We start from the raw sequence: 25,849 nt of genomic DNA on the forward strand, positions 1-25,849 counted from the left end.
AAGTGGTGAATGAGAATGCAAAGCACATTTCTGCATATAATGTGCAAAAGGCTTGATCTCCACAACTGCACTCAATTTGCTACATGCACAGCCAGAGATGAAAATGAGATCAAAACCAGCTGGGAATGGTTGTCCTGAGAAGATACAATAACCATTAAAAAAATCTAAACATAAAATACAAATACAGAAGCAACAGAACATTGTTAATAATACTAAAAGACAGAAACACACTGTTGTTGTTAAAAGAAGTTTCAAGTATTATTCCAGATCCAATTTCAATCCTACGCACAGGAGAAAATGCCCAGAGATTAGGAAGAGAAGTCCACACCAAAGTGTATTTTTAATAGCATACAGGCATGGTCAACAGACCCATCCTTGTGACAGCTACTTTGAAAAATAAAAATCTAAACAGAAATGCATCATTTCAATTAGCATTCATATTAAGATGTGCATTACTGGAAATAGCTGTTCAATTCACTGACACCAGTAGACACTATGTGCTGCATCCTTTGTGCTCCATTATATCACAAGATATTGTGTGTACGCTTTTTAACATTGAAGTATAAATCCCGCTCATAAAATAAGGCATACTTAAAAACAACATGGTATCTACAGAGGTAACTTTGTATGCTTTCTTCTCATTCTGTTTCACTCTTCTAGGTATGATGAAAAATTGGTCCCAGTGGAGATTTGTCAACATTAGCTACCAGATTAAGATGAAACAGATCAGATCATATCAATTGGGGGGTGTGTGTGAGGTGTTGGGATTATTATTTTTTTTTAAATGATGCTTGGGACATTTCCTGAACGAGCTCTGCAGAAGGCATGAAAATAAAATCTGTTTTTTATGTCAGTGACACTAGTGTCCCCCTTCATCATCCCTATCCCTATCCAGAAATGCCTCCATATTGCTACAATTTGTCCAAATAGAATTATTTTCTGTAAGATTGTTCCTTCCAGTAAAGCTGCTATATTCTGTTTTAAATTATAGCTCTTTCTACATTTTCACCAGTGTATGCAGGCTAGAGAACAGCTGCATGGCAGAGGTACATATTTAGCATACGGTATCAAACCAGAAGAGACATACAAAAAACTAACCAGTGTGTCCTACTGGCTGCTCTATGTCAAAAGCACTGTTTGGTTTTCTGATATAAAACACTACAGAAGTAATATTAGCCGAAGTCTGTTCTGCTTCAAGTATTACCCCAACTTTAAATCTGATTTCAAATTTTTGTGCAATTATTTTTGTAATTTAATGTGAATAAAAACATCAACACGACTAAACTAAGAAAATAAACTCTACTACTTCCACTGTAACACTGCACATATGGTAGAAGCTTTAATTTGAAACAGCTGTTTAATGGACGGAATTTATTTTTTTTTAAAGTGAATATTAACGTGGTTTCTAGCCCAAATGCAATGGGTAGTGACAAAATATCAGACTACCGCAAAATGCAGTTACAAATATACACTGACAATTTCCTTCTTAAATATTAATGGCTCTTGAAATATCCATCAGATACTTTTACAAAACATTTCTATTTTAAGTCTAAGGATTTTTCTTAGTTTCTTCACAAGTAGTGCAAATACACTCCTTATTCTTAGGTCTTCCCAAGATATGGCTGGTTTTTGTGTGTGTGTGATTTCTGCTTGTGTTCTTCACTGAAGTGATACAGGGACACTGTAGTCATGAGGATGGAATGCAATGCTTGCCGGACTTTCTTGGGAAAAAAAGAAAAGATCTACCTTATTCATGTACAGCTGTAAAATTCTACAAATTAAAAAGTTCACACCAGGTAATCACCTGATGCAAAAGTTATTGATTCCCTGCTATGGGGGAACTGAGAAGATCCCCTGAAATCTTAAACTGTACAAGCAGTGTAACAGGTTTTTGTCCCCTCTCTACTGACTACAAGTATTCAGTTCTTGAATCGCGTTTGTTCACAAATGTGATTGAATTTCCTGAAATAAAAAAAAAAAAAAACAAAAAAGTATTAAAATGTAATGAAGTTCTCAGAAGTCAGGCAACAAAGAAGAGTCAGCATCTTTCACAGGGTATTTTAAATGTTAAACAGTTTAAAGCAGAACATTTACACACTAAGATATCTGCTTTTCAGAACCTGTTTAGATTGTACTCTACTACCACATTATCTGTAACAGGATTTTCAACATCTCCCCTGCCTAACACTTGTTAGTTTTATTATGCACACAGAAAACCTGTTATTAAAAGTATTCCCCTCTACTTCTGCATACTTCAAACCCAGAAGGCAATTAAAACAGGAATCAGTGAATTAATTTTGCCCTGTGAGATATCAGTAATTTTTAGTAGACAGCATTACACAAGTCACTAGGAACTAGATTAACCAGGCTAGTAATACACTTCAACATAAACATGTTCTTTCACTTGCTTAGAATCTTCTTCTGGAAAGAAAAAGAAGTTTTTATCTTTCTGTATTATTTAGGTTTTATGGGAATGGCAAGCCTGTCTTCATTAACTAAACAGATAACACAATTTTGTATGACATACTTCCTTCCAATTCTCAAAAACATTTTACTATTCATTCTTTGTTTTTCTCTTACTTGCTTTATGCATCCCCTGATACATAACTGAGACAGGAGTTGGGGTGCTGAGTGTGTGTATCCATATACATGTGGAAGAGATGATGCAAAAGAGACCATGAATTTTCTCCCTCTTGCTGAATTAGATTAAAGATTAGAAAGAAACCTTGCTTACATAACCAAACTACTTAGCAAAACAGTTAAGCTCAATAAAAGAAGAAGTAACTGGATATCTAGGAGTGGTATGACAGGATTGTTTGCTTTTATGAATTTTAGGAACTAAAAGCAGCAGCCAGTAAAGTTCTAGGAACAGCTACTGCTTGAAAGAAAAAAAAAAAAAGAAAAAAGGACAATCAAAAAAGGAAAAAAAATCCCGAGTAATTTCTATTCTAGAGGGAATTATCCACCACAATACAAAGAAAAGACAACTGGTGAGTACTATGATACTGAATTAACTCTCTAACGTTTCAAAACAAAATCTCCTCTAGGAACATCGACAGTCCTGTAATGTGAAGTTACATATAGAAGTGGTACTTTGAATTACATCTGCAACTTAAATCCCAAATTATTTTTGAAATTTATTTGGCAAAACCCTCTGAATTTGTAAGAGACTGGGGATGAATATTTTACAAGTCTTTCTTATGATCTGCTTGCCTGAGCTGTACAGACTGGTTATTTTCAACCCATAGTACCTAAAATATTAAAGGAATCATGTTAAGTGTGTATGTTCATTGCAGCATTAGAAAGATACTGCAGAATCTACTACTCATTAAAGCAATTCCTCAATAAGGGGTAACAGCTTCTCTATCTTAAATTGCACTGAGAATTTGGAGAATTATTCATAAAGCAAGAAGGATTTTTCTACCCTCCCTGGAACTAGTTAGCTCTTAGGTAGATAATTTTTGTTTTGTTTTACAAGTCTTTAATATTTGTCTTAGCATGTGTGCATCTTTTCGTAAGAAAGAAATTGCATTGGTTATCAGTGTCCTTGATTTTTTTTAATCAAGGACCTTGATTTATTTTGGATGGACATTTCTCACAAATGACCAGATACCAGGAGTCCATGTCCCCTAGATGTATTAAAACACTTGAGAAGTAGGGCGTTAATCTCTTTTCAGGCTCAGTATTTCATTTTCACCATATACCAGATTGCTTGGGTCAGAAGCGTAAGACCTAGAAACTCCTCCACAACCAGGAAGTACTAAGCCACACCAGGTTCGTAATGTTACATGTTCCAAACTTCTCTTGCTTTCTCTTGTTGCAAATTATTCCCACCAATTTATCCCTTCAAAGTACGTTGCACTTCACTAGAACAGTCTCTCATAGTTTCAAATGGAAATTGCACAGAGCTAATTATTGTATATACAGTGTTTTTAAGAAGAACCCAGACATGAGCAGATGAGAAGCTGCTTCAGTGGGAGAAGAATAGAAATGAAGGGAGAGTTGTGGGTGCAAAACAAGACTCGAAGTGTCAGCAATGGGTTACATCAACTTACAACTGCTAGTGGTGCCCTTCTGACATGCATGAAAGGCTCATTTCAAAGTTGTGTTAAAAACAAAAGTGATAAAAAACCCGAAAGCTCACCCAATTTTGCTTACACTGCAACAGTGTCACTCATGCAATTTCTGGCACTTCAAAGGTTGGGGTTTTTTGTTGTTGTTGTTTTTTTAAAAAAAAAAGAAACAAAAAACTTAAACCACTTTCTAAACTGTATAACTTACATGGCATGATGTGCTTTGACCTGAGTTCGACAGTTGCGCCCCCAGTAGCAATCAGGACGTGATGTGACAGTCACTACGAGAAGAGCAAATGAAATGCTACATTTATTACAGAAGTCGTGAAATAAGGCAATGTAGTTTATTAAGCCACTGCTAATGGTGGTTACTCATCAGAGCAGCTTTTGTAGAGAAACAAAACACGATTGGCGAGAAGTGACTGTAAGCTATATTGGTTCACCTTTCTAGAAACAAAGCAAACACTTTGTTTAAAACAAAAATTTCACTCTGAATATTAGGCTCACGCAGACTTACAATGAAAGGATTTGATTCTCAGTGCTGTCAACTGAAATGTTACCATTTAATTTTATACAGATAGACTTTACAGTTTAAGACACTCTGCATATGTCTAGATACATTTCCATACGAAAGAAAAATTTATTAATTTGGGCAGCGTTTGTTGTTTTTCCCCTCACTTTTACACACACTATAACTCAGCTGTCCAGAGGGCCGTTACACTAAAATGAAAAGAAATACTAAGAAGAAACCAGGTAGACCGACTGTCTTTCATTATACACAGCAGCAGAAGCAGAGTTCTCAACAGTTAAAGACAGGGAAGCTGTTCCTAACAACAGGAACTAGATGGACAAAAGTAACATTTAAAAGTAGACTGTTGGAAGAGCTTCTGTTCCCGACAGATTTAGGATTGAAGGAGGCACAGTTGCTTGCCTGCTATTTTATACTAAAACTGTAAATGCAAACAGATTTAGAATTAATTTATGAAAACATTCTTGTTCCTAGTTGAGAGCTGGTAAAATGCGAAATTGTTCAGGAGGTGCATAATTTTATGTATTTAAATGGGAAAATAAATTAAGTTACAGCAACTAGTTCCTGTTGACTATATTCTGGATTTTGCATAGTGAAAAGAGGAATTCAGTAGATATATTTATTCTACAGATGAGAAATCATACCAAAAGAAAAGATTCCATTAGGAAGTCTGACAGTAACTATATGCAAACTTAGCAGCTGACAAGTAAAACAATCAGCATAAGATAGTAGGCCTGCACAGAGGTTTGCACTGGGATACAGGAAGGTGCTAAAAACCCAAGGACACAAGGATAAAACTGACTTTAACTCTTTAAATTACTTTTTCCCCTTACTATGTGAAGCAAACCCCACCTGGCAATTCAGCAACAGGAATATTCTGCCTGTACTGGTAGGCAAGTTCTCGAAAGCTGCGAAGGCCACAACAGTAGCAAAGCACTGTGTTCCCAGTAATTCTGTAATCTGGGGAGAAAACCAGTTTGTACATAATGTCAGTGTAAGGCTTGAGAAATCAGATTTAACAAAAATGTCATGATGGCACTGGTTATGTACACAGAACTTCAAACCTCTTGATAATATTATGAGTTATACATAGACAAAGAGTTATACATGTACAAAAATGAACATAACACATACCTGACAACATAAAAACTCCTCTTTGAAGAGCTAAGAGACTTTCGTTTAACATATTTTTCCATGTCAAACCCCTGGATGCCAGGTAATCCTGAAAAGAGCAATTTAAGTGTTTAATCTAGAAAAATGTCCAACATTAAAGAGTGACCAAGCCATTTACTCTCTAATATTTCCAAATCTAGATCTAAATAGGTTTTCAAAATGGGTTGGTGCTGATTACAAGTAAAAATTAAATATATCTTTAACTTCATTAGCATGATAGTTTCAGATCACAAAGAAAACCTTCCACTCAGTATCTTTTTTCCAGAAGATCCCCACTTTTGCCAGAAGAATGTGAATAGATTCATTTAAGTCACACTCTCATTTACCTTAATTCAAAATTTCATCCAGTTTACCTATTTAGATAACCCTGTTATGGTATGGGCAAAATATTTTCCATGCAACCCAGTGTGAAATTTAACTTGTCTGGGAAAAATATTTAACAACCCTTATTTTCCTGGTATATTTTTAGTGAATTATTTTTCTCTTAATTAATATTTGGGATGTTACACTCCAGACTGTAGAAACTGGCTTCCCTAACAAATACTTCATACAATTATTTTATGATTTAACAATCAAACACATCTGAATTCTACAGTGTCTCTATCAGTCATTTAAATTCAGATTCAGAAGTTATGTCTAGAATTTTGGCCTTCTTGGCACCTGTCAGCCACACATAGAGAAATTAAACATCAGGATTGCATGAAAGTGTTGTTAATTTGGGTGATACAGGAAGAGCTGATGCTAAATGGAACGCATCTCTAGAATACGATGCCCTCTTACACAGAGACTGAAAGAGCCAAATTATCACCCCAATATACTTCCAATCTGGACACAGTAACTATAACTTTGGTCCAGCTGAACATTTGGGGCTCATTAAATTTGCCTTTTAGAATCAGGTGCTGCAAGTGACACAATGCTGCCACTGTAACTGTCAGGCAGCACATCACTATAATTTCATGACTGAGTATATCTTAAACTTTGTACATTTATTATTATGCATTATACACAATGATTTTTAAACATACCTTTAGGATATCTGACTCGTAGTGGTTGTTATTTAGGACTCCATCTAAACACTTATCACCAAGATTTATTTCTAATCAGAACAAGAAGAAGAAAAGTTATGTTTCTTCCACCAACCCCATGGCCCCCTCACATTTTCTGAAGGTCCTTCTGTTTCCTGAAGTAATGCGCACAGACTCATGTGAGCACCAAGTAAATGGCTGCATTCAACATATGCTAAAGCATGTGATACATAAATTCCACTGTCAATCAAAGACAAGACACTGAGATTTTACAATTTCACCTTTAGTACACAAGCACTACTACTAATCTGCACAAATTAACAGTGCTACAAAGCATATTCCATTAGCTTCAAACTGCAGCCAAGTAATTTCAACTGTTCTAATTGATTTTTTAAAAAAGTCTAAAACCTTGAGTTTCAGAAGTCTGCATGTTTAAGAGGGTAAGGTTCTTTTCTAATCAGTTAACACCAGATGTTCAGTGCTCTTGCATTGATTTGCATGATTCTCTTACTAGGCTGAAATACACTATAATTTTTTTTATACAGGGAAGCATAGTGCTCAACAAGTGTGCGGTTTTCAAGCCCAATATGGTATGAAGACAAGAAGTTAAATCCTCTCAAAAGTTAAGATGCATGCCACTCAAGAATTTTTTGTTTGTGATGCGAGGACGCAGCCTTTGTTTCCTTTTGCCTGACTGCGCTACAAACTAATCTGTTATATTTCTTAAATTACCTAGAGACAGACAGACATTATTGCAAAGTGAGCAGGCTCATAAGAAACAGATTATTCCACAGTACCACAGAATGGTGCCAAACAGCCAAAACATGCCATCCGAGTGCAGCCCCAGTATAAGTGACAGAAGGGTTGCAGACAAACTGTACCTGTAAAATAACAAAGAAAACCGCTGTAAGGACCTGCACACAACAAGACTCAACAGTTGTTGTTCTTATAAATCAAGAGAGTCCTGATAAACTTGGTTAAAAAAAGTACAACTTTCTAATTTGAAATACATTCTATAGAAAAATAATAACATTTATAAAGGAAGATTCTTTCATGCTGTCACTACAAGAGTCTAGATAAAGAATATTCAAATAAAGAACACTCTTCAAAGTAAACTTAAGTTTAATTAAAAAAAGGAGAGATTTAGTTCTGTAGCCAAGATTAAAAAAGAAAAAAAAAAATATACACACATTGCTGAGGAGCAACATGAGGATTCTGTTCACGCTCGGCTCTTCGGTCAGGCATTGGCTGAAAGCAGCAGGTGCATATTACATGACTTCCTTGAGCAGGACACACATATTCCTGGACCGCTAGATGAGTTAAAAACAGGAAAAAAAAAAAGGACAGTCTGAACAATGTACACAACTGCAATCTGGACTAGGAATCTTAGTGAATACTAGCAACATAAAAATCTGAAAAAACATGGTCAAGTCTCATGATATTTGCAAAGACACCTATGCGAAGTGGTGTTACTCTGGCAGTACTATGACAGTGAGCTTGCTTAGTTCATAACGGGTGTATGAGTTGTAGTATTTTAGTATCACACCACTGAGAAGATTTCATGACACTGACCTGCAGGGAAGTTGGCAGATGTAGATGGTGCATCTCCCAGTGCTTGCATTCCTCCTGCTTCTGTCTCTTGGCCTGTGCCAGGCAGAGTTGGAACAGAGTGTCTTCGATATCCTGGACACTGTCTGCATACTATATATGGCTGACTGAAAGAATAAAATAAGGTCATAGGAAATCACACCCAACAGATGCAAATATACTCATACTCCTATGCTAGACAGGGTTGGTCATACTTTCAAAGTTTAAATTTGGAATTTCTTCATCCAGTAACATATGGAAGTTTACATAACTCAGTACCTCACAGCTGTGAAGACTGCTGTAGTTATAACAGATAAAAACTTTGTATTTTGTAGTATTCCCCAAGTAGTTTTATATATTAAAGAAAAAAAAAAAAAGAGAAAAGAGCAGTGTGACTAGAAGCGATATGAACAAGACAGACAGAACAAAGCTGGAATAATTAGATACATGAAAAGATCTTCTGTTCCCCTCCAGATATACAGCAAAAAATGTTTGCTGTTAGAAATAAAGAGAAGATATTTTGGTGCCTGGAAATCCCTAGGTCAAGCATCAGCCGCTACCAGTACCATACACCTGGTGAAAGCAGCATTCCAGACACATAAGAAAGCACAATCATTGCAGCTGCACTCATAGGGTCATGACTGCTTTATGTCCTGACAAGATCTTAGCCAGAAACCTGTTTTCTCTAAGGCAACAGCCAATTCATAATTCGAAAAGCTAATTTCACGCATCTCACATGAAGCTGTTGCACAACTCAGGATAGAACTGTTGGTCATAAACTGAATCTTGCTGGACTTCTAGGAAGTTCTCATTTTAATTATCTTTTGTTGACTGCTCAAGGTTCAGTAGGATGGCCACTAGAATTGCCAAGATAATTACTGGTAACAATGAACTTAACTGAAAACAAAAATAAGATTTGTTCTGGCAATGATCATGGAAACACTATCAGCGATAACAGCATTTGTGAAACTAGCTCAGTTTGTGGGTTTGTGCATTCAAACATAAGTAAATCTAATTCAGCGCACAACTTAAATAGACATACCTGATATCTGAAGATTCACTATCTACATCTGACAACTCTAATAAATCTTCAGAACTTCCTTCCTCGTCTGAAAAAGATCTCCGCACCTTAGGTTGCAACATGTCTTGAGTAATTTTGTTTCTAGCATCCATGCTACGTACATCATCTTCATTACGACATTTATCTGGCATGAGAACCAAATTCAAATTTCCAGAGGAAAGAACACCTCACATTCCTTATCCCCACCCTACTTTATTAACACAGTTACGATTGTGTTTTCATTTCTGTAAAACTTATTTTTGGATAACAGAGTTCTAGAAGATCTTAGTTAAATTCCCCACTCTGTTAATGGAAGTGTAGTATCAGGCAACTTAAGTTTTGTTTTCAAGAGGCCATGATCAAAGTTAATTAAATCCATATTCAAGTATATTTTTCTGAAGTATCTGAGTTTAGGTGGCCTAATCAGTCAGTGCGCCCTATTTGATAAAACTGATATCCTTCTCATGATTAAGTAGCAAAATAAAATTAAGAATTCTTAGCATACTCAGTTATAGTATTAAATCACCTTCAATTCTCACCTAGTATTTGAAATATTACAGCAAGTTTTTATGTCATATTAAATGCACTTGTTTTCTTACAGCCATGTCAGAGAAAACAGCAGAGTAATAAAACATACACAGAAATTTAATAGACAACAGTTTGTGCATACATCAATTACACAGCTGATGTGTGAAATACATCAGATTCTGTTACACACACTGTTCTACTTGCCTGGATGCTGAATGAGATAAGCCTCAACCAAGTTGTTCAATATGTGATTTTTACAAATACGTTCTACTGGACAACGACAAGTTGGACATAGAGAAGATCTTTCCATCCATCCTGAGTAGCACGCAGCACAAAAAGTATGCATACAAGGCTGTAAGCTGGAAAACACAAACATGAAAACAATGAAAGAAATGGAGTGAAAACACAAATCTTTCATTTTTCAGATACATTCATAACACTCAAAAAACCTGTTTAGCATTGATTTGACTATATAGATTGGGGGTGGGGGGGCAGGGGAAAGGGGACTCAGAAGGGCTTGTGAAAGCCCTAAATATCCTGGGCCCCCCAAACAGTTGTCACTGAACTTCTTATATTATTACCACATGATTACAGCTTTTGTCAATCATACATACCTTACACAGTCATGCAGCAGTTCTTGGCAGATAATGCAAGTTAATGTTTCTTCCATCTTATCTGGTTTCACATTTGATGTTTTTGCATCTTCAGAGCCAATTTTAATTATACATTCACTTGGAGCTGCTGGTGAAAGATTTGGACAAGCATCTTCATCTACAAAGACAGAAGATTCCACAGTATGTAGTTCTTGAAGCTTTTTAAGATTTATTTTTATTTAAGTGTTAAAAAAAAGGACCTGAAAGATATACACTGATTCACTGTTCACTGGCAATGGTTCTTGCTTTACATGTAACAGCTTCTGCTACTGAAGACATTATTTTCACTGGACCAGAAATCAAGTCAGTAAGAAGCAAGAAACAAGTTAAGAAGGACTGATGACAGCCGACCTGACTCAGTTTGGGGGGTTGGAGGGGAGGGGAAGGGAGTGTGGAGTGAGAATTTTGTTTTTCTTGTTTAGTACTATACTACAATATAAAATAACATTGTGAGGAGGAAAAAAGTTACCTATCGCCTACTAATATAAGTTTTAAAGACATCCGAGGTTTGGTATGTGTGCATTTTGAATATATTTCATATTAATAAAGAAAAATAAGCACAGATCCTTATGTTTCTGTTAATATCACTGAACTGCTATGAAAAGTAGACACAGCTTTATGTTTCTAATTAAGTTTTTTAAACTAACTTTCAACAATAACATTAAAATAAAAAAAGTGCAGGGTAGGTTGTGCAATACTGTAGTATACTAGCCTCCTTTTAGTTTCTTCTTAGCAGGTTCCAAACCTTCCTCCTCCCCTGTCCTTTGAGAATCTGATCCTGCTTTTTCTTTGTCAGTGATTTCTGAAGTGACTGAAGAAGTTTCAGTATTCATATCCAGCTTTTCATGTTCATCATGCAGTGCTTTTAGACACACAGATTCTAAGATGGGGAAAGCAGGCACAGGAGTGAAAACTGAGGACTGTGATCCTGCAAAATGAAAACAGAAACATGAACATAACTGCACACAGATATGGGACGTGTGAAAACAAAAGGTACTTAAACACTGATGATGCACGCACATCAATCCAAATATCTGAACAGGAAAAAGTGGAGTGAAAAAGCAATGCCTGCATAACTATGCTAAATGCATTCTGAGCCAATCTGACTAATTGGACGACCTGGGGGGAAAACACAATATTAGTTCTGTAACCCTACTTAAAATCCCCATTCCTCTTTAAATTGTAGAGTATTTATGCATAAGACTATTATCCACACCAGGCCTTCCTGACAAAGATGCCAGGGAGAGGATTTATGCAATGTTGATCATACATAACAGGTCAGGATCACAGCGGAGGGCAAAGCTTTGTTTCAATAGGAGCATATTTAAGAAGTCCCAATGAACTGTTGGCAAATGCCATTTTCTAGATAGCTGTTCTTACTCTAGTTCTATTTTAAAAATTACGCAGCATTGTGGTATTACACTTACCAACATAATGCAAGACACTAGACTAGGGATCCACATGGTATATTTTGGCCTTAGAGCTCTAAGCAAGGGAAAGGGTGATTGGCAGCAGTAAGTGACAATTAGAGTAGTTTCTTGGAGTGACTGCACGAGCACTCGTATCTACTTATTTTGTTATATGAGCCACATAGATTTGCTAAGTTTTCACCAGTGCTCCACTACAAAACCGTACTGTATAGAACAGTTTGGGATTTACGTGCATTTTCTGCCTCTCTGAGCACAAGCAATTCTCACAATTGCCTTACTCATCCACCAGGATTTACCCTGCCTACTCATAGAAAGTTAAAATACACATATCCACCTGGTATTTTCACTAGAAGTTTACAAAGGAAATGGTAAAGACCCAGATAAGGGTAAGAGATTAATCTGTTAAAATTCACAACTGGAGTTAACAGTTGATGGGATATTGAGCTTTAAATACTTGATACAATTCTTACCAGATGTAGAAGGATTATCCTGCTGAACAGATGCAGACTCGATAAGAGAGGTAGCAGAAGCATTGAAGAGGTTAGATGTAGAAGTAGATGGCTGTGGTTCCTCATAGCAAGACTGAGTAGCTGATGGTGATGAGGTAATTTGGGTCTCATCATTACTTCTTCCTGTATTTGAGGTATCTTTGGTCACATGGCATTGGTTTTCTACATTAACTTCTACAGTTGGAAGGGGGAGAAGGAAAGAAAAAGATCTGTGTGACACCACACATAGCTTCAAAGTTCCAAGGAATCAAACTCTCTCAAGAGGGTTACATTAGTCACTGGAGCTTAGCTCCTCTTCACGGATCTTGAATTACTTCCTTACCTACTGGTTCTTGAGTTGCATCATGTTTTGTGTTTAAGGATTCATAAAGATAAGCAACATCTGAAAGAGATTTAAAAAATATTGATCAGAATCTTTAAACAAAAATTCACTAAGCTTAATCTCACATAAACAACTTCTATTCACAAGTGGCTGCTTCCCCAAAGTGTCTGACAATAGAAGAGGCAAATGAAGGGTCACCTCTATAGTACCATGTTAATACTCCTACTTAGGAGGCAATTAGGAACAGCACAGCAAGATCTTTTCTTCTCAGGAAACCAGGCAGAGCAGCTTTTGTGTGATGTTTAACTTGTGCCAGCCATGGACCAAATAGGCATGCCAAAACTAAATTCTCTCTCTGTCTTTGAAGATGAAGAAGCTGAAAAAGCAAAACTGGAGGCTTGGTAATTCAAATACTTGTTAACCCAAACAGAAATCAGTGATTCAGTTCATTACAAAGTACCTGGAAAATCTGTGTGAGTTCTTCGAAGTAGCATCAACTGCAATAGCGCCATCTTAGAAAGGACTTGAAAGATAAGCCATACAGACAGAGAAATATAGCTTATCACTGCTTCTTGTAACATTTACGTCAGACAGCATAAACCTGTCTGATCTGTCTATATATAAATTAACAGCAACTTCATAAAGGAAGTATTTCAGCAGTGAGTATGTATCTAGAATTTTTTAGATTAATAGTTCATATGTCTTACTGTATGAAAATTGTAAATACAGTCTTGTGTTTTACATGAAATATCATGCTGTAAATGTATCTAATACTACACCCTCCCATCTCCCAATACATCCAATTATCTTCATAATAATAGGGGAGCTTATGACCATACAAAGTCTGTCTCTTCACCTTAAAGTTCCACTTCAGAGCTATCAAACACAGTAATGAGAATTAACATTTAAAATGCCTCTTTCATCTAACGCCGTTTCCAGAAAGTGAGTGCTCTCTACTAAAATTTGAATATTACATACTTCATACTTAAAAGAAGAATTGCATGCTAATGGACAGAGCAGTCAGCTGGGGCACAACAATACATATGTAAAAACAGAGCTTGCTCATTTCCTCTCTTCTGCCCATTTATCAAAGTTGAACCCCATCTGTTACTTTGTAATAATGAGTAACTAAATTACTTCTGTAAATCTTTTCAGTCAGCGTTGGATTTAATGATCCTGTATAACTGACTGAAATGAAATGGTATGAAATGAAAAGGTATGAAATGGAAATTCTGCTGCCTCAATAGTTACCATTTTGAAATAATTTATGATCATCTTTAAGACAGATGACAACACAGATCATTGATGAAATCTTTTATTAATTTCGTTCCATTGCAAAACCCGAGCATTTACACTTAAACCTTGATCCCTGACTTCTACCTAGTTAACACATGAAAGAGCAGTACTTCCTGCCCAACAATAGCTTGGCTTATTTAAAAACCTTTGAGGAAGGACCCTTATTAATTTTTATTTAAAAAAAAACAACACAAACCCTAATTATGTTAATTCAATTGCAACATCCTGAAAAGAATTCCTGAAAAGAATTATAGGCATGTGAGGCATGATTCTTCTTGAAGACCACACAAATATTTTTTATTATTATTAAATATTAGTATTCTTTAAATACTAATTCTACTTTCACTATAGGGCTTTCCCCACTTCTCCCCCATTTTGCCTCTTCCCTCTTTAAAACAAAAAAACCCAGCACAAAACCAAACAAAAAGCTTTTGAAGCAATTGTTGGCACCAGAAGGAAAGGCTGCAATGTGATACATAAAGTATCTAACTACCCCAGCAATTTGACTTCTAAAAGAAGTATTGGGCATGTGACCAGGACCTCATTAGTTACCATTCCATGCATTAGTTCTTCCAAAACTACTTCTAGGCACATTTCAATTTCAGACAGTTGCTCAGACTTGTCCCTGTAAAAATTGGCACATCCATGACCTCTTCTACAGAGACTTGTTTTTAAACATTAGCAAATTATTTGTCTTAAAATTGAGTAATTCTGTTTTAATTGTACTGATATTTCTTTCTCTCATGACTCAAAACACATTACTAAGCACGTCATTTAAAAAATATCATTTACTTACTGTTCTCTGGCTCATTTTTTCTGTAAACAACATAGATCACATCCCCAGTCTGTAAAGGGTATGTCTGCTTCTTAACCACTTTCAGTTTATTAATTACTGTTCCATTAGTACTGTAAAGAGAAAGAAAAGATAACTTCGCATAAATGTTTTCATAATTACAAAAGAGAAGGAAGGGAAAACAAAAGATACTTTTAATGAAGAAAAACTACTGGCTCTCAAAAAAAAAAAGTAAGCCAGGGTTAAAAAAAAAAAGTCCAGAAACAAAGAAAAGTTTCTCCAAATACAGAAGTGCAGAGCTACTAGGACTTCAAAGCTCATTTGGAGCTACTGGCAAAGAGATGGTAGCTGACAAACAGATAGACAGACAAAAGATCCTTGACATTTGGCCAACATCTCAAAATAATTAGATGATTGTTTCTGTACAATAATCTCCACCCTTTAAGCATAAAACAGGAAAGGACAATAGGAGTTCTATGCAAGAAGTTCTAGGTTATGTTTTCCAATTAACACTGGGAATCTCCTAAGACATTCTGCAACAAAGGAACTTTTCCTCTACAGTCAGGGATGCCATGCGGCATTAATTTTTCTCCCTTCTTGCTTCAAATAGTAAAAACCTAAAATTCTGAGTTTACTTAGACTGTTTGCAACTCAAAAGCGTGAAGTTAGTAAGGTGGAAAACCAGTTACACATAATTAAAAGATGAGTTGGAATGAATGATCTTGATATTGATAAAAACCTCCAAGACTCGTGGAAGAAATTAAATTGGGGAAGAGGAAAGTGCAGAGCATTGCCGATTAATGGAGGTATTTCCTTCACTATGGGTGATGTTTTATACACAAGCTATGAGTGTTTTATAACCGAGTCAAGTTATTTAAGTACTGAATAATTCCAGCTCAGCTGCAATTAGCCTCTTTCAGGGCTGCAGCATTCTAGAATTTCAGACTTCTGCTATTCAAAATCTCAGCAATTAGTACCAAATATAAACGAACAGAAAAACCTGGTTTTTCCCCTCAGCAGAGCAAGCTGCTGCATGAAATAACAGCAAACTTCTGCTGCCACCTCCTGGAGGCCACCACTTGTGCCCAGGACACAACAGAGCTTTCCTCAAACAGACCAGTTTCTGTCTAGAGAAGTGGGATGGTTATTTAGAAATAAGCACCTTCCCTTCTCATTATTTTTCTTTTAAAAAGCAACCTGGAAAAATCTCTTGTCATTTAGTAACATGAACAGAGAAAGAAAACTAGAACTTTGTACTGTTGGCCTTTTTGGACACATTAAAAAGTCAAAAGGAAAAGCAAGCCCTTTTGAATCACTACAGCAAGTCTTGATCAAGGTATCAGTTCTTGCTCTTACCTCTGCAACTGCTTTCACCACCTACACGGTTGAATCAACTAATCCAACATAAGTAACAAGATACAAAAAAAATTAAAATGCTACTTTAAACATCAAGAAAGAAACAAAAATCTTTGGGTCACATCGATATTTGCTCTGTTAAAGAATCTTAAAGCTTCTCCCATGAGCAAGAAAACTATTTTAAGCTTGCCTTTTTACCTCAGGCACACAGATGTTGATTAGCCTGAAAGACATAAGCACCCTTTGGTGCAGAACCAGCAGAACAGAGATGTCACTAAAAGAATGCCAAAGTCCAGCAATTAAGAGGAAAAAAGAATTTTAGTCAGTCTGTTAGAAACTATACTCATTTTTAACTTAACATCGATGCTAGTGATAATATATTAAAAAGATTATGTCGAAGCAAAAGTTTTACCTCCTTCACTTGTCAAAGAAACACTAAAGCTTACAACAATCCCTGAAACCTGTCAGAGGTCCTTTAACAAAACAGGAAACATCAAATTTGACCTCCTTAGTTTTCTAGAAAGCAAAACAAAGCATGCATCTCCCATCTGCTGTGTTTTAGACCTTCTTTTGTTGTAAAACAGCTAAACTCAAGTAACAAGAATTGTCTCTTACTGAGGTTTAGCTTCTACAGGCAATTCCTAATCCCAACATATCACTAAACATAGGGAAAAAAAAAAGTCACAGCAATGTATTTTATGAAGTTGCTCTGTCATGACTGCCAAGTTCCAAGGTGGTTATGAGGGACAATAACTCAAGTGAGGTATTCTCAGAAAAAGAAAAAAAAAAAACATTGCACATCTAGTAACCACTTGTGCTTGGTGTCGCAAGGCAAGCTGAAGAAATAGCTACCCAAGACCCTACTAGTCAAATTGACTACAAATAGTCAATTTTTTTCAGTTCTGCACAGTTATACAGACTTCAATGAGAACTGGCTAATGGGTCCACAGATGCCAAATAATTCAAATTAAGTAGGAATAAACTGATACCACTTAACACAGAAAACCATAAGCTTTTCTTAAATATATTAGCAAACTGAAGTAGTTGCAATTACATCTCAGCCAATAATCAAAGGTAAAAAAACCTATCCAACTACCCCAGATAATTGTATTAGTCTTTAATTTCCAGTTTCAGGCTTGAGCACGAGGCATTTAACAGATATGGTGACATATCGGATTAATGTTCTGGGTGTTTTTTAACCAGACACACATGATAAATTATTACATTTGTACATTCCTCTGATGTTTCAAATTAAAGTAATGTCCCCATAAAATAAGTAGAAAGTACAATGAGAATCCCAAATATCAAGGTCATTCATTAGGACTTAATATTTAATTGATACCAACTGGCTGTATAATTTTTAAGGTAGAGAAGAAAAATGGTACTATCAGATATAAATTATCTGCATTGTAAAACAATGTCACAAAGGGTCCCAATGTCACTTTTCTAAAGAGTGGAAGAAAAAAAAGTCAGGCCTTGACTCAGTTCCAATGTGGTTGATTACTCTACAGTTTGATTAATGAACCATACATTACCTTTACTTTCCAATACCAACTCTTGTGCAGAATTGATGTGAACACCTACATTTCACTTAGAAAAGGCTTACTTCTGAAGTAGATGAATGATCTATGTGTTGTAAGATACTTCGGTATCCTTCTGAGAAAAATGCCAGTCTGTTACATTTTAGTAATTACTAGTGTCCATCCAGGAAAAGACTGTAATTTATGGTAAAGCTTCTGGGTTAACAGTTTTAATAGTTACCTGCTATTTAAATGCATATTATCCTGAACACACCATAAACTGAAATGAGTTTTGAATTCTATTAAGTTACAGAATCTCTTCTGTACTGTGTCATTCTCCATTCTTTTAATGTTCACAGAAATAATTTTGACTGGTAGGGTGAGGAGAATTTAGCAGCAGAAAGGACACCAACGCCAACTGAAGATCAACCCCCGATTTACCCACAGAAAGGGAACATCTGCTTGCCTGTCATGAGTATCAGCCCTGTGTAAATAGCTTCCGGCTCTGAAACATCACTTACTACTTAGAATCCTTAAAAAAAATTTCGTAGACGAGAACAAGAGGAGGTCTTCAAGAAAATTACCTTAGCTGCCTTTAAAATGCATTTTTCAAAATGGAGACTCTTAGAATTGCTTTTGCTTACGGCAAGCCAACTACTGCCTCCACTGCGTTAGGTCAGCTTGTATAATTTGTTTTCTTTCAAGCATTATAAAGCAACTAGTGCATGGTTTGGAAAATAAAACAGAAACAAACCCCCAAAAAAGGTGAGTCTGTGAATATTTTATTGTACTATTTGCTAACTTTTTGCTTTTGTCACTTCCAAACTTCTATTTACTCAATAATTTTGAGTTCTCTACACATTTTCTTTCAAATTTACGGTAATTTTTTCCAAAGTAGATCCAAGAACTCATTATGCTACCAGGGAGATAAAAACCAATGTTGGCTGTCTCCATATATTTGATGATACTCTTTGGTTTAGCTACAACACAGAAAGGAAGTCCACTCAGTTCAACTGTCCCACACTAGCTGCCTCCTTCAATGCATTCCTCTTCACCAGAAAAATCTGAGCTTGACCACAGCAATGTTTCCAAACTATTTTCCACTTCAGAGAAGAAAAAGCTGACATTGCAGTATTTTTCTGGGACTCTGGGCATCTGTATTGCCAACTCAAACATTCAGAAATCTTCTTCTTTCAGCCTGCTTGATTTTTTGGAGCTCATCTGATATTTGGCACAAACATTGGAAGACCCAGAAGAACAGATAGTCTTCAGCAAGTAGTCATATCAACCCGTTTAGTCTCTTGATTCAGCAAATGGTAGCCACGCTTCATACCAACCCACAGGCAAGCAGAACGCATAAAGGATCTTATTCTTTTTTGTTAGATACATAGAAGTGTAACATGCATAAGCAGCCAATTGGTAGTACTCCATAGGTGCAGCCTTTCTATTACACTACCATTGTAACAAGCCCCACCTTTTCATGAATATAGAAAATTAACTTTAATTTGGCTTTGCTAGTTTTCTGCTGGCTGCACCTTCTGCCTCGGGGGGTGTGTGTAGGGAAAAAAAAAGGCAGCAATGTTTCTGCATCATTCACAACTTCTTTAGCTTGTGTTATCATGACGTTGGTCTAAACCAATTCTATCAGCTACATGCAACTGAAATTAGGGACAGTTGCTCAAGCTTAGATTTACAGATACACTCTGAGACTGCCATGATAGGCAAACATGGCCTGATTTGTTGTTTGAAACATCTTGAAATTTGGGATAACATTGGAGAATGACAATTATAAGCCATTTCCTAGACATCCTAGCTAGGCTTGAGTTTTTCCCCTAAAATCTAGCATTCCATCCCACAGCTTCTGGGAGCATAAGCCCCCCAGGGATTTATCCAGAGACCTATCCTGGTCATTTTCTCTAGCTACAACCTAGAGGTGGAGAGGAAATACAACCTCATCAAGCTTGCAGATGACACCAAAGCAGGGGCAGAGCTGCACTGCCATTCAGAGGCAGTTAGGCAGGCCAGAGGAATGGGCTGACAGGAACATCATGACGTTCAGCAAGGACAAACCCTAAGTCCTGCACCCGGTATGGAATAACCACCTGCAACAGTACAGGCTGGAGACAAACCAGTGAGGGTTCTTGGTGGATCTTATGACTAAGCATAAGATCATACACCTTGGACTTATGCCTAGGCTTAAGTCAGCAGTGTGCCCTGGCAGTGATGAAGGCCTACAGCACACTTGGCTGTATTAACAGGGGTGTAGTCAGAAACTCAAGTGAAGTGATTATTATTCCCCTTTACTTGGAACTCATTAGTCCACATATAGAATATTACATCTAGTTTTGTATCACCTAGTACAAGGAAGGTCTTGATAAACTTGAGCAAGTCCAGCAGATAGCCACTGACATGGCCAGAGGGCTGGAACGCAAGACCTGTGAGCTAAGGGGCTTGGGGAGCTGGGCTTGTTTTGCCTGGGAGAAGCAGCTTAGTGAGCAGGGGACCTAATAGCAGCCTTCCACTACCTACGAGGAAGTTACCAAGAAAACAGAGACAGGTTCTTTACTGAGGTGACAAAGATCATAAACTGGAACAAGGAAGATTCAAATGGATGCAAGGGGGGAAAAAAAAAAAAAAAAAGAATCACTGTGAGGATAATTAAGGTATGGAATAAGGGCCCCGAGAGGCTACAGAATCTCTGTCCTTGGAGGTTTTCAAGACCTGACTAGAGAAAGCCTAAACAACTTCGACCAAATCTGGCGGTGACCCATCTTTGACAGAATTTGAACTAAGTGACCTCCTGAGGTCTCTTCCAACCTGAATAATTCTATACATTCTGTTTTACTTGAGGAAATAAAATAAAAAGAAATGCATAACCAATGTAAATATCTGGAAGTGAGCTCCTCACCCTGAAAAAGACTCCTTTTAATATCAACATAGCTACTAATTGATCAAGAGACAGAAAAGGAGCAGAGGTGCAAAAATTCTGCTGAAAGAAAAACATCAACTGAAGCTCATGCATTCTGCCAGTGCCCCCCAAAAAATGTGCACACCATTCAATTAGATAGCTCAAAGATTTTTCAGAATATTCGTGGAGAGTTTTTTGTCAAAAGCTGAGCAGGTATTTGATACTAACCCTTAGCTACCAGAACAATATATTTAATTGCATTCCAGTATGTTGGAACACGGATTTGGCATGATACCCTTCAAAACCTCAAATGTGAAATTTCCTCTTTATGTATGTACATCAATATATTTTGAAGTGTCTTCTTTGTCTTTGGGTAAAATGCCTTCCAGACATGAAAAATGGGGGGAGTTGGCAGGAAAGTATTATTTGTTTCTTTACTGACTGCAATAACCCGGCAGGAAAAGAATGTGGTTTACAGAAGCATTTAAAAATGTCACTTAAATGTCATTTTAAATTTCAATGAGTTCTTGAAATGTAATAAACCAGAAGCTTTTGGCAATCTTAGACAAAAAATCCCGTAAAAAAAGGAAGCAGATGAAAATTTGAAGAGGGTTACAATCTCCTCCTAAGAAATACACTTCCATTCAAATTCCTATCTCAAATTTTATAAAGGAAACTAGAAAACAAACTAAAATCCATTGGAAACCACCCACAACCCCTGCAGTGCTATTTGTACTCCTACAGTAGCCTTAGAACTCTACATGAAATAACCTCACCAGTATAGCAAGTTCACTGGCCTTCAGTATGTGAAGAAGTACGTAATTAACTATATATATTAAAAGTAATTCCACTGAATTAGCTTAGCTTTTTAACAGTAGTTCCAGTGAAGTATGTGCTTATATATTTCTACATTAAGGGCTTTAGTTCTCACATCCCTAACTTAACACAGAAACACCGAGAAAAGAAAATAATAATTCAGGTTAAACAAAAGAAACAAAACTGAAATATCAATAGAAATCTAGCAAACATATTTTATTATTAAATTAGACTGAATAGGCTCTAACCTCCATCTGACATGCCCACCACAACTGCTAGACTACTACAGTACTTTATGCTATATAGACTACAGATATTTTGAATACCAGAAAGATGTATGTACCAGAAAGATGTACCAGAAGTACAGATTTTTACTCTGCATATATTTTATGCTTTGCGATCATCACTGCAGGTATTTTCTTCCCTACACAAGTGCCTAAAACAAGGCATACTCACGCTTAGAGCTTTTAAGAATGCTGGCATCACTTTTTTCACAAGTCTAAAGAAATATGCTACAGAACTATTACATCAAGAGTATTTTTCATCCAGTAGACTATGAATTCCTTTGTAGAGAAAAAATATTTAGAAAGAGCCAAAAAAACCCCAAACCTAGATGTAAAAGGGGGGGGGGGGGGGGGGGGGGGGGGGAAGAAACAAAAAAGGGAAGGATTTGCTATTGATGCCTCGAGCAATACACAAGATTTTACTTCACAGACTAAAAAGATGATAAGAGTAGAAGTTCACAGAAGAACCAACCTTGTATCTTCCAATGACACTTGACCAGATTCTTCATCCACTATGATTTTACAGTGATCTCCAGACACCAACTTGTTGCCAGGGAAAGATAAATCACAACCTTAAAAAGAAAGCAGATTTTCCAGCATGCTTAAAAATACACATTACACAGACAGATCAGCATTCTGCGTGGCTACAAATGCACAACAAACTGACTCATGTACATCTGCAATAGTTCAAAACTTTTACTGGCATATAGGAAGCAACAGAGTCTAGTATGTGATACATAAACACATGCGGTGAGATAGCCCCATGTGCTGATATAAGCTTATTTCAACCATGTCAAGATGTTTTAGTTCCCTTTTTTCCCCCCAATCCTAGCCCTTACAGATGGAAATCAAATCACAATTACTCTGTTCTAGAGTGGTATAGAGATGAATTCACACATATTTGAAGTGTCCAATCTAAATTCTAGAGGCATACATCACAGAGCACCCAGCTCTTTTTCCATATCCTTGTTAACACTGTTTGTTGGATTTAACTTCTGCTTCATTCTGGTATATTGAGGGGAAGTAGTAGGAACCAACAGCTGATAAATAAGAGAGTATCACTGTTCTATGTTATAGTCTTTTTCTTTTGTTTGTTTTTAAATAGGAAATTTTTCTTCATCTCTGTTGACAGCGCTATTATGTTAATAAAGCTGAAGGGAAAATTAAAAATCCAGGACTAAGATTTAGGGATATGCAGGAGAAGTGTAATGATAATGTTGACGTGATATAAACCTTCCTACCTACGACTCCAGGGCTCTGAGCAAATCTAGTATTTTTACTTCAATTTAACATTGAATGTTCAAGGCAATGCTCAAGGTTCCCCACTAAACTCTATCAAATGACTCAAAGTACTTGCTTACACAAAAGTTATAATTAATAAACATGATTCACTTCCACCTATTCACACTGTGGGGGCACTGCATCTCAGCCCGCAAGAACAACATATCCAGAAGGAAAGTAGTAGCCCACTACGCATGCTGGTGACAGTTTATCACTAGTCTACTCCTAATATACAAAGAACAATCACCAGCTGTTACCACACAACTTGTGACACTAGAAAGCCCACTGAAAGTGAGCAGACTAAATTTTATTCAGGAGCATGCCAACACTTCCATTCTATTCTACAGAGTTAGACTTTCATATGGGAGCAGGAAGGACAAAATGCTCTAAAGAAGCATTTCTAATGCTCCTGAAGATTTTCTAAGTAATACTTATGACCCAAAGCTTGATATTCTTGTAACCACTCATTTTATTAATCCATTAGCAAACAGTTATGGAAGCAATAGAACACACAAAAAATAATCTTTTTTCTGCAAGATAACCCTCAACTAGACTTCAATTTGAAGAATTTACCTACAGCTTAGATAATGATAATCAATCTGAATGTATATTACCAAAAGTAAATAGGCAAAACATTTTTCCTACAATACATTATCTGCATTTCTCATAGAGCTATAGCATCTGGTGTTTGTTCAAGACTATTTACAGAATGTGACTGGTCAGTCAAATAGCTTGAACTGATGAACAGGAAACTGAAAATTAGTGCTGTCAGGGCAGAGTAAAAAAATTAAAACGCTGCAACGATTGTTCTAAATACAGTAAGCATGAAATCCTTTAAAATAAAGGCAAAGTAGCAAAAGCCCTAGACTCTGGGAATAAAGCTTTCAAATTCACTCTCAGAGAACTTTCAGTACTTGTTGGCAATCTTATATAGCCAGGAGACTTAAAGGCTTTTATGTGGGCGTTTTCTTTTCTGTGAAGCACAAGCATTTTGCATTGCAGTTCCAACTTATTTTAACCACAGAAACAAAATGAGAACGTAAACAGGGCTGATACACAGAAACTCTCCTGAATCAACAATCGTTTTTTCTTATTTGTACAAACTGTCACAGCCAACCTAAAAGTCACATTCACTTTTAAACGTGCACGACTCACAAGTTGGTAAAAAAGGTCAGTGTCAAACTTCCTCTTCACACAGAGCCAAGAGGTAAATTAGGAATAAGGCACCGCCTGGCAAGCGCCTCCAACAGTCGAAAAGCACCAAACCCAACTAGTTTCAGTCCACCTTCCAATGGTTTAAAGGCCAAGAGGGGGGGTCGCTGCTGTCCCCCGAACACCGCCCTACGCCAGCGCAGCGTGTCCCTGTCCCACCTTTCTTCCGACCAATTGTCCATTCTCTTTTCAGCAGCAAGACGTGCGGCTCTGCCTCATCAGCACCCAGCCGGATCAGCTTCCCCCAGGGCTGCTGCTGCTGCTGGCTCTGCTCGCCTCCTTCCGAGTGCTCCATTTGGATTCACATCTGACAAAAACAAACAAAGCGAACCCCACACCCCACCATCACACAGTACCCGAAGGGCAGAGGGCTCGCTCGGGGCCGGCAGCACCCTCCTCCTCCCGGGGGCCGGGCCCTGCGCGCCGCCGCCCCGCAGCCCCTCACACCCCCGGGGGCTCCCGCAGCCCTTCCCTGCCCGCTTCCTTTTGTGTGGCGTCGGAAAGCCCTCCCCCTAGGCCACTCGGCCCCCCGCTGCCAGCCCACCCCTTCCTTCGCCCCCACCCCACAGGGCCGCTCCCCGCCTGAGGGGGAGCGGGCTGGAGCGGCCTCCCTCCCTCCCTCCGCTCACTTCTCTCCCCAACTTTCCGCCCTCCGCCCCCAGCGGGCCCCGCTCCCCCGCGGAGAGGGGCGGCGAGGGAGGGCAGGGGGTGCCGCGCCCCCCGCTCCCCCCGGCCGCCTCCGCCCGCCCCCTCCGGCCCGGCGCCCCCTCCCCTCGGCGCCAGCCCTTACACCCAGTCCCGCGGCCGAGGCGGCTCCTGTCAACAGACATTGCCACCATCAGCTGATCAGGGCTGGGCAGGGCCAGGCCTGCCATTGGAGGCGGCGCATGGCGGCCATAGAGAACGCACCGGGGGGAGAGGCGGACCTTCCGGCGCCCACCACCGAGCCACGCAAGCTAGAGCGTCGCATTTTCCGGCGACGCCGCGGCGCGCCGCCGTACGTAGGGAAAAGAAGGGTGATAGCGAGGCTCGGACACCGGAGACGCCTCGGCGGACATCTTGGATGTGGGCAGGCTCGCAAGCGGGACAAGGCGCTCGCCGCCATATTTGTTGCGGGCGGATGGAGCACCTCACAGCATGTTGTGTGTGCTGGCAGCCGGCTGAGCTGGTTTAATCGGTCGCATACAGTGAAAAATAATTGTAGTTTAACTCTTCGATGTTGAAGAGTTACTAGTTTGCCAGCAGCGGCTAAATAAAACACATATTTGCTGTTCCAGGGACATGCTTTAGAAGGAGAGTTCGCGCTGGGGCAGCATCAGTGCCTGTTGATGGGGGTTCACGCCCAGAGGGGGCAGCCCCAGTGTTAATCAGGAGGCTCTTACAAACCCAAACCTGCAGTTACCAGGGACAAGAGCAAGCAACGAAGCTTTCTGCCTCTTGAGAAGCATCACTTTGCTCCTTCTTGCCCCACACCAACCACCTCATTTCACTGTC

At 38.1% G+C, this 25,849-nt stretch overlaps 1 protein-coding gene across 3 annotated transcripts; it reads right to left on the reverse strand.

Moving 5' to 3' along the window:
- Positions 1–1,034: 1,034 nt before the first annotated feature.
- Positions 1,035–24,675, reverse strand: CHFR (checkpoint with forkhead and ring finger domains). 3 transcript variants are annotated; one of them, XM_059827758.1, is made up of 19 exons: positions 24,515–24,675; positions 22,335–22,434; positions 14,982–15,091; positions 12,890–12,949; positions 12,513–12,741; positions 12,032–12,050; positions 11,543–11,548; positions 11,341–11,467; positions 10,590–10,746; positions 10,180–10,334; positions 9,430–9,592; positions 8,373–8,515; positions 7,991–8,110; positions 7,598–7,681; positions 6,801–6,871; positions 5,737–5,824; positions 5,455–5,562; positions 4,282–4,354; positions 1,035–1,962 (listed from the first exon to the last, which is right to left on the reverse strand). In XM_059827758.1, the coding sequence occupies exons 1-19, from the start codon at positions 24,648–24,650 to the stop codon at positions 1,920–1,922; spliced, it is 1,992 nt and encodes a 663-aa protein (XP_059683741.1). In that variant the 5' UTR covers positions 24,651–24,675; the 3' UTR covers positions 1,035–1,919. The 3 variants fall into 3 exon arrangements, with proteins under 3 accessions (XP_059683741.1, XP_009818369.2, XP_059683740.1); XM_009820067.2 differs by lacking the exon at positions 12,032–12,050 and having other exon boundaries at positions 11,341–11,556; positions 12,529–12,741; XM_059827757.1 differs by lacking the exon at positions 12,032–12,050 and having other exon boundaries at positions 11,341–11,556; positions 12,529–12,747.
- Between the last annotated feature and the right edge of the window lie 1,174 nt (positions 24,676–25,849).

Source organism: Gavia stellata, chromosome 21, assembly GCF_030936135.1.
Source record: "Gavia stellata isolate bGavSte3 chromosome 21, bGavSte3.hap2, whole genome shotgun sequence".
In the NCBI taxonomy this organism is placed as follows: Eukaryota; Metazoa; Chordata; class Aves; order Gaviiformes; family Gaviidae; genus Gavia; species Gavia stellata.